Genomic DNA, 14,219 nt, shown 5'->3' with positions numbered 1-14,219 from the left:
GCAGGAAATTATTACCGAAGCTATTTATTTTTCCAAACCATCAGCCTATGGGTTGTCTTGCCATGAAAGATAACCCCTAGCTGAATGAGAACATTTTCTGATAATTTTTCAATTTCCAAAAGTAAACAGATTTAAAACATGACAAAAAGGAGAAAATCTGGATTATGAGCAGATAGCTCCCATGCATGCTGTACACATAAGACATGAGATAGGAAGTACATCACCTGCATGCATTATATGGACACCAGGAAGACACACTCACAGCTACAGTCCTTCCTATAGATTTCTATATGCGACCATGAACAATAATTGTAGTCTCACATTCTTCTTTTCTCCTAGTTTATGGCTAGATGGAATTAGGCTCAGTATTCTAATATTACTGGCTGTTTTGCTTTCTTTTGCATATGGAATGCAAGATTTGTTATAAAAATTTCTGAAAGATATCCTATAAGACACTGTTTTTTAAAATTAAAATCATTTGTAACCAGGAAATTATTAGCCAGGCATGGTGTTTTATGCCTATAATCTTAGCTTTTCAGAGTCTGAGGCAGGAGAGAATTCCTGGGAGTTTGAGGTCAGCCCATGCTACAGAGTGTGACTCGGAAAAATAAAACTTCTCACTGTCCTTTTTATATTGTTGTAGTAAATACCACGTATCAGCAAAATTCTGCTTAAAATAAGGTTTTTTTATATTATATGAAATCGGTTTTTAGTGCGTATGTGTCTTTTATACATTATTGACTTAAACGGCAATAGCTCAAACATTTGATTTTTCTTTCTGTCTTGGGCTAATATAAATTTCAGAATTTTCTTTAAAAATTTTTCCATTTGAAAGATTACTTCTTGAAATTTTGGGATTATAAAAATATATTCATGACCTTTAGATAAGTTATAGTGGCATTGTATTTTGATATAAAATGGGGCAAATTTATGCTGGAAAACTGAAATAGCAGACTCTCTACATTGTTTTAAGTTTTACACAGGGCCAATCTCTGTTCATAGCTAATTGAGGAGAATTGTGCTTCAGTGATTTAAGATTACCATGTATCTTCCTTCCTTAACAAACTAGGATATCTGTTTTTATTTTTTTCCACTATTCCCCACCCTGTGACCTACTTATATGTGTTTTATATAAGCACCTCGATACATGAATGTATTTATATATACTTATTAGTAACTTAGAATGTTGGTAATTTCAAGAAACAAAAATTAACTCACAACGTCTTCTGCACAGTTACAGATCATTCATTGAACTCTTCATTCTGTGAGAATTTAACAATTAAAATGCATGCCTGTAACTCCAGTGATCAGGAATGCAGAGGCAGGTGGATCTCTGAGTTGGAGGCCAGCCTGGTCTGCACAGGCAGTCCAGGACATCCAAGGCTGTGCAGAGAAACCCTATCTCGAAAAACCAAACCAAACTAAATCAAACCAAAAAAGAAGAGTAGATGCTGTGGTTCTCTGCAGGTCTTGCTCTGATTTTTGTTTCTTTGTGATATTTGACTCTAGAAAGCCACCCCCTCCCCAGGAAAGGAGATGCTCTCTCACCTCATGATTGTGTCCCTTGGCTGGCTTTGTTTTCCTTTACCCATTGCATTTCTTCACCTGTCACAGCCTTTGAATGATGAGGGAACACAATCACTTACCTCATAAAGCTTATATGCTATTGATGAGACTGGTATCAGTGTTCCTTTCCATAACTACTTCACAGCTTGGCTGAGAGCTTCTGAGAAGTATGGGGATATAGTAGGACGTGACAGAATGGGCAAGACAAATTGTCCTAAGGAAGGGACGTGTTAGTTCAGATTGAAAGAACAAGTAGAAGTCTCGGTAAGCTAACGTTCTAGGCAAGAGGGACAACTACTATTAGTATATGCTATGTATGAATGTATGCATGTATGTATGTATGTATGTATGTGAGGATGCCAGATGCCTAGAACTAAAAGAAAATCACTTAAAACTGTCCAGGAGCAGAACAGTGATATACCTTATAGGCCCTACTGAGAATCTTAGATGCTTCCCCTACCCACATGTTTACTGGACACTTTAAGAAGATTGAAGCAAAGGCAGGCAGGTAGAAATAACATCTATTTATTTTTCCTGAATCTTATTATGTGTGAAATCTTATATGTAATAAATCTTATGTTTCATATATATGTGTTTCATATATATGTGTGTATACACACAAACACACACACACACACACAAACATATATACAGGTTTTCCCTCCTGCTGTATCCACTCTGCATACCCTGAGTGTACTTATCTTCCTTACAGAGCTGCTGACTTTTTAGTCTTGCAGCCCCATGAACCCATTTCTATCACACCTGCTTCAAGATGGGTGAATTCCATTTCCTCGAGAATGAAAGTTATGCTTATATGCTCAGATTGGAAGAAACACTTTTAGAATTTTATAAGCAAATGCTAATTACTGGTATTTTAAAATTTAATAACTTATTTGGAATAAAATGTACTTTTACTATTTGTGCACACGTTCTTACTAGTTTTCTTATTTTTGCCCACTCTAGTTTGGTGCCTTGCCACCTGGTACAACAGTTCCTTTGCAAACTTCAGCGGCAGGTGAAACTGGCTCCTCAGCCCTTCCTCCTGGCCCACCAGCACTCTGTGGAGGAGCTCCGCCTCCCCCCCCCCCACCTCCTCCCCCACTTCCCCCACCTCCCCCTCTTCCAGGAATGGCAATGCCATTTGGTGGTCCAGTACCACCACCACCTCCTCTGGGATTTCTTGGTGGGCGAAGCACTCTTCCTTTAAACCTGCCATTTGGGTTGAAACCAAAGAAAGAATTTAAACCTGAACTCAGCATGAGAAGATTGAATTGGTTAAAGGTAAGGCACATTTATGGGAGAAAACCTATGTCTCCTTAGAGTAACACTTCTGTAGAGTAACTTTACTAGTACATAGTTTCCGATGAGAACTCTACTCCTCATGACAGTATATATATTACATGTACATATAGTTATGTATGTATCGTTATTTTTTACTGAAAGTGTTGAAGTCAAATCTTTTGCTCTAGTCTAGTAATTTCTGGGTTGTAAATTTGGTCTGAGTTGATTATTTCATAGGATTTGTTGATGACTTACTTTTATTGCCTTTAATTGTATACATAGGAAGTGCTTCTCAAAAATCTAAACTGTTAGTGTTTCTAGTTACTTTTCTCTGTTGTGAGCGACTAGGGAGAGTGCTGTCTGTTATCAGAGTTTGCCCGTAGATCCTAGGCATTCCGAATCCTGCTGAAGGTGGGCTCCTAACCATGTAAGCGTAGGAGGCTGTGTTTGATATTAACTCCATTCAGCATGCAAATGGGCATGACTAATAACCAAGAAACACAGCTATGAAGAATCCAATGAAACTTCAATACATGTGGCTTCAAATCCACAACCATTGGGTCATGGAAAATGTTTCCTTTCCTCATAAGACTTCAGTATTCTGCAGAATCTGCCTATCACTGAGCACTTTGGGGACATATCTTAGGGAGATGACTTCATAAACATCTGCTCAAGCCCTGGGATGCTGGGTCTGTGTGCTTTGATTGGGCCAGGATGGGTGAAGTGTCCAGCTGTTTATGAGTTGCCCTTCTCTGATTGCAGATTGGACCAAATGAGATGTCTGAAAACTGCTTCTGGGTGAAAGTAGATGAAAATAAGTTTGAAAGTATGGATTTGCTTTGTAAGCTTGAGAGTACTTTTTGTTGCCAACAGAAAGGTAAGTTTTAATAATTTGCTTGTTAATTTACTTTTGAAAATTTAACCCAAGTTGTAAATTACAGGAAGAATCCCTTATGATACACTTCCATTTACTAATACATACATAAACGATCTAATGAAATGTTTCAAAGCAGAGTTTCTCACATAGGTGATCTCATGAACAATTTTAAAATTAAACATTCTGAATATTCACTTTGATTCTTAGATTTTTTTTTTTAAATGTAAAGTTATTTCAAAGCTGTTCCATTGAGGTCATTTAGTCTTTTCTGAGATAATGTGAGGTAAAATCTCCTTTGATCTTGTCATGTATAGAGAGAATTTGGCTTATTAAATACACGCTATTTACTGAGTACTGTGCTTACTTCATATATAGAATTCAAATAGATCATCACACCAATTTACAAACATTGGCTGAACTTTAAAAATTCATTCATATCCATTGAAATGCTTTCCAAAATGTAATTGTAAATTAGAAACTCCTTTAAGAAATAACTGAAAATTATAAACTTTGTCTAACAAGTAATTGTAGAATTACTAGGTATTTCTGAGCGCGAATTGTCTTGAATAAAATATTGAAAATCCTGTATTGTGGTCTTTAAAGACAGTGAGGCATTTTTGACAAGCTCACCCAAGGAAAAATTGTAAAGGAAGCAGGCCTTAATTTTACCTTTTGATTATGGTGAATCAAAATTTCTTTGAATAAGATTAGTTCTGTCTTCAGGCAATCAAGGGAAATGTGTGTAGTTAAAATATGTATTTACATGTAAAACACTTCAGAATTTCAGTTTCCATAATCTGGAATTGATTAGTTTTCCCTTTGCCTTGCTGGTAGGAAAAAACTGTGGTACCTCAAAGCTGTTTAAGTGAAGCTGCCAACCAGCTACCCTTCTTTCCCCCCTCTGTACTCTGATTACTCTCTTAATTAATGAGGCTCAAAAGGGAAACTTGTTAGCATGTCTTTAATTTAGCTGTAGTGTTAGCCCTAAATGAAATAATTGGACCTTTAAAAATTCTTAAGTCATCTAACTTTAGCCTTGAGATTCAAGGTTGCAAGGGAAAAAAAAAAAAGATACATTTGCTAAATCTAATACTAGTTGACAAGATTAAGGTGTGAGATGATGATACCTCTTTGAGTTCTCTGCCTCCTATCCACCTCTACCTCATTTTGACTGCTTGGTATGGAATCTCTCTCTCTAGTAAAGCTGAGAGAGGGTTCAGCACGTGTATTTTCAGCTCACATGCAGCTTGGATTTTGTTTGTCTTTAATCTTTGTGACTGTGAGTGATAATTTTATAGTCAATAGAAAGAACTGGGAAGGCCAGGGTTCCGATCCTTAGCGATACTATAATGGCAACCAGATATGGTCTGTGAAAAGACTATTTCTTTTATTTTGATCTCAGGAGTCATTCCTTGGGATTCTTTCATTAAGAGTCATGGGTATGTTTCTGACAATTATATTACTTAAGCATTTTATTAAAAATGGGCAGCCATTGTTGTTTTTGGAACGACAGTATAGCCATTTACTGGGAATGATCACAATGACAGGAAAACTCAGTTGAGACTGTGTGGCATGGGCAGGTTGCTCTGTTATCTCTATTTCTGGCCTATCTGCTGAGCCATCTTGTCTAAATGCTGACACTTGCCTATGTACAGTGAGCTCAAAGTTGATTAAGTTTTGTAATTTCTGAAGATGCCAGAGTTAAACCTGGCGCCTTAACATTTTTTTGTCCATGTGAAAATCCTGTTACATTTTCTGAGACTGCTCTTTGTGTGGGATGTGTGTTTGGACAGAGGGACAGCTAGGGATGATTTTAACCATTAGTTTGCATTTTAAGGAATCGAGGAAAAGCAGCGTCTTCAAGTAGTAAAGGATGTAATAAAGAATATAGACAAATGTGTCTCTTTTGTTGCATGGAATCTTTGAATAAATACTTTAGGTATTCTCAAATGGTAAAGATGCTGAGTCCCAAGGTTTAATTGGCAAAATTATAATTATGCATATTTTCTAAGCTTGGGAAATCAACCAAGTAGAACTTCCTTCCTTCCTTCCTTCTTCTCTCTCTCTCTCCCTCCCTCCACCCTCCCTCTCTCCATTTCTTCTTCTTTTCTTCTCCTCCTCCTTCTTTTTCTTCTTCTGTCCATCTGTATGTCTGTCTGTCAACATAGGCTTTATCTTCTCATATTTAGGCACCTGAGAAATGGGAAGGAACCTGCGATCCCCGTTCAACTCCTGTGTATCCACTGATAGAACCGGATTCTTTTCCTTCCTTCTCTCCTCGTTTTACCCATTTCCTGCCTTTGTTTCAGTTCCCTCTCTTACCCCCCCCCTCACTCCCCACTCCCCCAAACCCCTTACCCTCACTCATCCCCTGTTTAAAGGAATGATCTCACTGTTTAGCTTTGTCTGGCCTGTAAGTCACCCAAACCCACAGAAATACCCCAGCTTCTGGCTCCAGGGTTTTCTATTAAAGGCAGACAGATACTACCACAGGCAGCTGGGAGAGTCTCTGTGTTGTCTTGTTTCATTTTTATTGTGTATATGCTGTTACATTGATCATAATTTTTACTTTAAATAGAACTGTCTTTCCTTATCTGACCATAGTCATAGTAAGATGTGTTTGGTCAGGTTATAGAACTTTTTTTCTTAACTCGTGTTTGTCATATATGTATATGGTGTGTGTATGTATGTGTGTGTGTGTATGTGTGTTTAGTAAATATGTGTATTATCCCTATATATTTTTCAGTTAGAACTCGTTTAAAAAATTAATCTTCCTTTCCCCATTCATACTACTCTCCTAGTGAGAAAATGTCTTAGTCATTCATACCTTTAAAAGTATATGTTTTCTTAAAGCCTTTATTTTGGAAGTGCATGCAAAAAATTTCTAAGCTTTTCCCTTTTCTTTTTCTTCTTCCTCTTCTTTACTTTTTCAGCTTTCTCTCTGCTCTGGACAGCTATTATTCTAATCGACAAATGCTGCTCTATTTTGCATGCTCAGCTTTACCTTGGACATTTGGACAACTGAACTGAGTAAAGCAGACCATCCCATCACCTCTCTTGCTCTTACAGTCTTAGTAAATTCAGCTAGGTTCTCACTTGAAGCTTATGAATGAAGATTTGAACAAAACATACTGGTCTTGAGTTCTCAAGAGCTGACATAGTTTACTATCTCTGGCTTCCATCAATACATAACAAGGTTATATAAACCACTGTTTATATATATCAAATTTAATCACACTATTCATATTTTGAACATTTGGTACCATCAAAACAATGCTAATCACACACACTCTTTTACAAGATTGGAAGCATCTGTTAGTTTTTTGCAGGCTGTTGGAAAATGGATTAAAGTATCCTACACAGGTTATTGGTGTTGCATTTGTCAACCAAAATTAATATTAATTGCATTCATTATTCACAAACTGTTAACTTAATAGGGATGAAAGGGCTTTCTGGAAGTATATGAATAGTCTAATTCATTTGGACTGATTTATTATGAAAATCTGGTTTCACATTTGTTAGCTTTTTGAAGTAATCACATTTTGTAACAGGTGCGTCATATTTCCCAGATATGGCTAGTAACCTGGTTTATAAATAATTTTTTAACTGAGTGATTGTGGCATATGGAAATAGTTCATGGATTTTGTACTTACAAACAAATCAAGCTTAGTTTTCTGATCTCATAGTTAAGTGTACAAAGTACTGGAGTAACAAGTGATAAGTTCTGGATTATCACAGTGTCTTGGCTGTGGTCAAAGTGCCATTTTGTGCTTGAAGCATAATTCTTTTTAAATATGAATGTGTATCAAATGTTGCCAACTACCAGAAAAGCCCACCTTAAGTTGAATGGTCTAATGTATAACAGAAAAATAAGATTCTTGGGAATACATGCTAAAAAATAGGTACTTCCCAAATGGATGCAACCTAACTTATCCAGAAAGGGTCATTTGACAAATAATAATGTGGAAAGATTATGAAAAAGTAAGTTGTAAATGAAATATTTTTTAGGATGTATATTACTCAGTCGTGTCCATAACTGAATTTCAGAAGATCTAAAGCCATATGGAAATAGAGAATACCACATTATCAGTTACATAGTATTGTCTGCTTGGTTACTGAAGGTTTTGAAATTTATTACTAAAATGTCATAGAAATATGGGCCAGTGACATGGTTTAGGAAATATATTACTTATTGTGCAAACCTGATTACCTCTGGCTGCAGGGGAGAGAACTGACTTAGTGGATGTTGTCCACTAAGGTGCTGCCATGCACTTGCTCGTGTATCTTTTCTCTGACACACACACACACACACACACACACACACACACACACACACACACACACACACAACTTGCTTTTGTGTCTATTTACATAGCTAATTGACTTTGTCCTATTCTCTTTCTTTCATTGAAGCAAGTAATAGTTTTCATTCAGAGGACATCATCTGCCTCGTGGTGGGGGATGCTCTGTTCTTCAGTGTTCCACATCACACTTACTATTAAATTGTGGTAGCCATCATCTTGTTATCTTACATCTTTATTTTTTATTTTCTTTGTTTAGTTTTCTGTATTGTCTGCCAAATTCCTTATTTAATTTATTAAGGAAATAAGACACCATTTGCCCTCTAATTGCTTTAGTTATTCTTCCCCTTTTTAGCAAATTACTCTTTGTCTTGTCTGCATCTTACTTTATTACCCTAGATTCCTACTTAGAAGTAGTATACATTATTATTCTCCTAAAAATGCATATCAGGCTCATTCTTCCAGTTGCACTATTCTAGTTCCCACCACCCCATTGCGTGGCTTAGAGCAGGAAGAATTACCTAATTCTAGCAAAGTGTCCTTGTCCCACCATTGGAGCTTGGCATAAGAGTCATGGCAGGGTACTCAAAGTAAACGTGTGGGACTTCTAGCTAACTACATTCGACTTAGGCATTTGATATCAAATAGTACATTAAATCCTGTTTTAAAAGAACACAGACTTTCTGCAGTTTGTTAATGTATATTTTATAACCTTCAAGTAAACTTTGTGTTCAAGTGTTTGTGTCAGCCCAGCTTCTTTTTCTCTTTAGGCTAAATCATTTGGGCACATGACCTATGGCTTATATGCTCTCTTTGTTTCACCGCTCTCATATATTTTGTGCATTTCAATTGGGAAACAAGGCTAGAGACTTTTGACACCACAGTTCTATCTTGTCTAGGTGCACCACTCGTTCTTAAGTTGTTTCAAAGTTACACACGCTTTACTTCTGGAGTTCTTATCTCTGTGACATTGGGGGAAAATCACACCAGTGTTTTCTCTAACCTTTGCTTAAAATTTATGTTTTCCTTCTCTTATACATCTCTACCTCAGACAGGAGCATCTATCACATTTACACAGTGAAGCTCATACACAACTTTATTATATATGGGAATCATTTTAAATACTTTAAAATCTCGCCAGTCTTTCAAAAATTAAGGGTAGTTTTAATCCCTATGCGAGCTGATTATTTAATGAAGCCTGTTATTATAATACCCCAATAAATAGATGTATGTTTTATTTCATCTCTTCTGGGGAGAGAGTTGAAATTATGCATCACAGTAGGGGCTGCTGTTTGTTTTTGTTTCTAATTTCCCCTTTAAAAGATAACATGGCTGGAGGTTAACCAGGTCTAGACTAAGAGAACCTTAAAACAGGGTGTAAAGCCGATCAATTCTTCACTAACTCTCACCACCCAAAGAATGCTTGTTACAGGTCTGCAAAGGCCAGTATTTATTACTGCTGTCATGGCCAGTCACCTGCTGGGCAATGCCTGAAAGTCATGTTGCCTCCACTCCTAATACAAGCAAGATTCCGAAGGCCCATCAGCCTGGACCTTCCCATGTACTTTTTGCCACTGACCAGAACATATCTCTAAAGGAAAATTTGAACAGAACATTTCCATGGCTGCCCTGCATACCTATTACTTTTCCTCAAAATAACATTTAGTTTTATACGTAAAAAAAATCTTTCAATGCCTATTGAAAGATGCATTCTGTACAAATATGTAATGATAATTATTTGGGCTACCTCTGCCAACTCTAAATTGATTCTGGTTTTTATAGTATTGAAATATATGTCCTTTTGATATAGCTGAAGGTTATTCCTACAGCATCATTTACAGAAACTTAGGGCAAGATACACTGGTTCTTTAGCTCGATTTTGTATGGTTATTTATCCATGGTGTGATATCACAGCTGCCTACTACTGTCCTGAGTGTATTCATGTACTGAGTTAAGGTACACTATACATTAATAGCCATTATGGCCCTGCCATTGAGACTCCTGAACACTGCTCAGTAGCTTAGCTGTGCTGTGTGTAGGCGGACCTCTGCATTGTCTGTGCTTTTCAGCAGTGCTCTAGAAAGGCTTCCACTTGCTTTACTGACAACTGAGTCTTTGGCAGGACAGGCTGAAGAACTTTCCTTGGGGTTTTCTGATTGTGAACTTGTGCAAGATATGGATGGTGTTTGGGGCCTGGGTTGATAATTAGCTATTGATATGCATGTGGATTAAAAAAATACTTTAGAAGACCCATGTATTATTTGTCTTATGCTATCTATCCAAATCTGTCCAAATTTCAAAATTTGAAAGACACTTCCAGCATTTCCCCTCATGTCCCCTTTTTTGGGGAATGGGATCTGGCTTTCTTCTTTAGTTGTCTTTGAACTTATGGGCTCAAGAGATCTCTCTGCTTCAACCTCTTGAGGAGTTGAGACTACAGGCATGTCTCTCTCGGCCAGACCTCCACCTCTGTGTTCTTGAATGCTACTTACTGCATGTATTAGTAAAAGTACAAAAAAAAAAATCAGAACAAAACATGAAATTCCTTCGTCAGAAAAATAATATTTATGTGCTTTTGAAACATCTGTTTACTTATTGACACATCTTATTTCTTCTCCAAAACAATTCTGTGAAAGGAACAAGACATGTTATCTACATTTTATATATAGGCAAAAGTTTGCTTTGAAGAGAAGTTCATCTGAAAGAAGCAGGGACTGAACGGAATACAGATCTGAGTGTGAGGCCACTGCTCTCTCTGCTCTGCCATGGCGCTTCTCTGATTAAAAGAAATCCTATTATGTTTTATTTAAAGTGCTCTTCTTTGATTTAAAATAATTTTCCTCTCATCTCCTGCCACCTTACCACTGCCCCACAGCGGTTCACCCTCATCCCACGATTTATATTAAAGGCTTTAAAACTTGGCATTTTTTATTAAGACCATCTTTCATCATTTGGCACCTCTATTCACATCTGTAAGTATTTGAGCTGTAAATACCAACCACCATGCTGTGGTGTGGACAGGAGACGCAGGGGCTCTGGAGTCCACCCTCCGAGTGCATAACCCTGGCTTTTACAGCTATAGTGTTTTCCTCTGTCAAATGGGGGACATAATGCCTGTCTTATGTGGTTATTGTGAGCATGATAGCATGCATATTGTAAAGCAACTTTTGCAGTGCCCAGCTCATTGTGTTGCTCAAAAAAAAAAAAAAAAAAAATATTACTAAGTTTTGACAGTGTAGGCTTGATTTCCACTGGTAAAGTTCTGTTTATCATCTCTGACTTTAATATAACTTTCTTTTTGTCATTGAAGTAGTAAAAATATCTTTGCTTTGAAGAGTCACATTTTTCTTTATCATTAGAATAAAAGTTCCTTTTTCTTTTTAACATTTTAAGACATCAATACTATGGAATATTATACAGTGTTTTGATATATATTTTATTCCATAATTTTAAAATTTGAATAAGCATACTTGTGTCTCCAAATAGTCTTTCTTAATGGAGAATACATTCAAAGTTCCCTTTGAAATATACAGACATGACTGTTATCTGTCCTCAATTTAACTGCAGTCAGACACTCGGACCTCTTGCTTTCCAGCTATCACTAACTTGGTACTCAGCCATCAGTCTGTCTGACCCCAGTCCTTGCTCTTCCCAACATCTGTGAGCCATCACTGTGCTCTCGACTTCTTTGATTATCCTTTTTGATTCCTTTTATGAGTGGCATCATATGGTACTTTCTTTCTGTGCCTGGTTTATTTCCTTTAATGTATGATTTTTAGTTCAGTTCATGTCATTGCAGATGACAGGACTTAATTATTTCTATGGTTAAATAACCATATGTACTTGTGTATGTGTGTCTCATTTTTGTTATAATTCATTGGTTGATGGAGACTTGGATGGGTTTCCTTTGTTAGCTCTTGTGAATGGTAGTTGAATACACACAGGCATGCACATGCCTTTTCTACATGTTGATTTTATTGCCTTTGAGTGTTTTCATGTTAGGAACGCAGGTTCCTAACATGGTGTGAGAACCTTTCACATTATATTTTCTATAAAGGCTGTAGTACTTCACATGCCTCTCACTATTTGCTATCTTTTGTCTTTTTTATCATGGCTGTTTTTACTGGTTTGGATTTGGTTTGCATTTCTCTAACAGTAGTGCTAAACATTTTCCTTATGCTTATAGTGTACCTGCATGCATTATTTAAAGAAATGTCTATTAAGATAGGAATATTTGCCTCCCACTGTAGGTGGTAATCTGGTTTTATTTTGTCATTGAGTATGGGGTTTGCTTATATATTCTGGCTATTAAGTTCTTGTTTTCAATAGAGCTTGCTAGTATTTTCTCTTGTTCCTTAGGCTGTTTACTTTGATGATTATTTCCTCTTTTGAGATAATTGTTTTCTGTGTAGAAGCTTTTGGATTTGATGTAATTTCATGTAATGTATTTTATTGCTTATGTTTCCTGTACTTCAGGGTCTTGGGTAAAAGCGAAACAAAAGAAAACCTTTCCCCTTTGCAATGTTTGGAGGCATTTCTGTTTTCTTTAGAAATTTCATCATTTCAGGTCTTTTTATTTAAGTCTTTAATCTTTTTGGAATTGATTTTCACATAACCTGTAAGATATAGGGGCTGTTCCATTCTTCTGCATATTCTTGGGACTTCAATCTCCTCCCCGCCTCCACATCATTTACTGAAAAGGCTGGCCTTTCTCCAGGGCACGTTCTTAGCATTTTTGTTTGAAATTGTTGGTTCTTGTGGACTTCCTTCTAGGCACTGTATTCTGTTCCATGGGTTGGTTTAACTTTTGTGCCAGAGAGGCTGTGACAATCTAATTAATGTATGTTTCACCATGATTCTGCTTGCAATGAAGTTTTCTGAGTCACAAACTACTCTATGAACTGTCCTGTCTAATAGCCACTTATGAAACTGACAGGTCTGTCTTGTGAGTTTCACAAAAGGATGGTTGTTCTCTGTATGTCCCTCTTATTTTGTGTGTCTTGCCTCGTGCTTTACCACTTTTCTTGAGGGAGGAATTTGTTGGATCAGTAATGAATGTTAAGATACATTTTCTTTCCTGGACCTTTTTTCTCTCTGGATGGTCAGTCATGGATTTGAGGTTTGAGAGTTTTTATAGTCTTGTAAAATCTAAGAGCTAAATTTTTCCAATGTTGCTTTTCTTCTTAACGGTTTAGCTTAGAATGTTAACAGCTTCAGAGTGATTGTCAAAAAATAAAGAAATAAAATAAAAAGGCACATTTAGCCATTTTTAAAACCTTATTGGTTCGTTTGTTATTATTATAATTTATTCAGATTACATCCTGATTGTTATCCTCTCACTTGTATCTTCCAGTCCTCTCCCTCCCTCATTTTCACAGATAAGGGAGCATGGTATGGATGGCTTAATGTAATTAGGGAGCTGGGATGCAGAAAGCATGGGCAACCTCAGCTGGTAAGCAACTGTGGGTGCCAAGGAGAGCTTCGTGTCTGAGTTTCCCCCAGAGTTTGCAGGGAGCGTGATAATGGTTAATTTTCATAGGCTCTGAGTGTTGGCAGCAGGCTCTGAGCAGGGACAATACTTCAGGAGTAGAATACTCCACTGCTCACCCTTTCTCGAGCTGTTGCGGTTTAAGCGAATAGAAATTAATTGGAAGAGTGTTAAAAAGTTACTGACTTCCTACTGTTCTTGGCATATCTTAAAATTCATAGCTTGATGTTGATTTTTTTTTTTAAACTTTTAGGCATATTAAAGAAAGGACAAGGAAATGTCGGTTTGTAGCTTAATTGCAGATATATGTTGGTATTTCTACTTGGCCATAAGTATCTCTGATCACTTTATGGATTTCAAATATCTTCAAGTAGAAAGCATTTATCTCGGAATATGACTTAGTAGCTCCTAAACATGGTGTTGGAAGTGGCTTGGGATTTTGCTTGCTGTGGCCATGTATACTCGACTTTTTTGACCAACTAAAGAGGATGTTTTCGGGCAGGGAGCAACTAAAACCAGAATAGTAGTGCTTGGTGCTCCAGGCATTGCTTAGTCTGATAGCTCAGTGACAGTCTTGTTGGCTTCCTGTCTATCTTCTTTGCTTTCTTCAAAGTTTAGGCAGAGTATATATAGGAAGCAGAAGTAGGAGGGTTAATTATGCACATAGCAGACATTGTTTTAGTTTTCTACTACATTGGTCACTAAT

General features: G+C 36.9%; 1 protein-coding gene across 1 annotated transcript in view; it reads left to right on the top strand.

The window, feature by feature from the left end:
* Positions 1-14,219, top strand: part of Diaph3 (diaphanous related formin 3) — a 453,079-nt gene that overhangs the window by 169,329 nt on the left and 269,531 nt on the right. Inside the window, exons 16-17 of the mRNA XM_051160890.1 lie at positions 2,530-2,847; positions 3,610-3,724. Of these exons, the coding sequence (XP_051016847.1) occupies positions 2,530-2,847; positions 3,610-3,724 (433 nt within the window). The remainder of the gene's footprint in view (positions 1-2,529; positions 2,848-3,609; positions 3,725-14,219) is intronic.

Source organism: Acomys russatus, chromosome 18 (genome assembly GCF_903995435.1).
Source record: "Acomys russatus chromosome 18, mAcoRus1.1, whole genome shotgun sequence".
Lineage (NCBI taxonomy): Eukaryota > Metazoa > Chordata > Mammalia > Rodentia > Muridae > Acomys > Acomys russatus.
The sequence above is the reverse complement of the archived record's forward strand: the minus strand, read 5'-3'. Positions and strand labels throughout refer to the sequence as shown.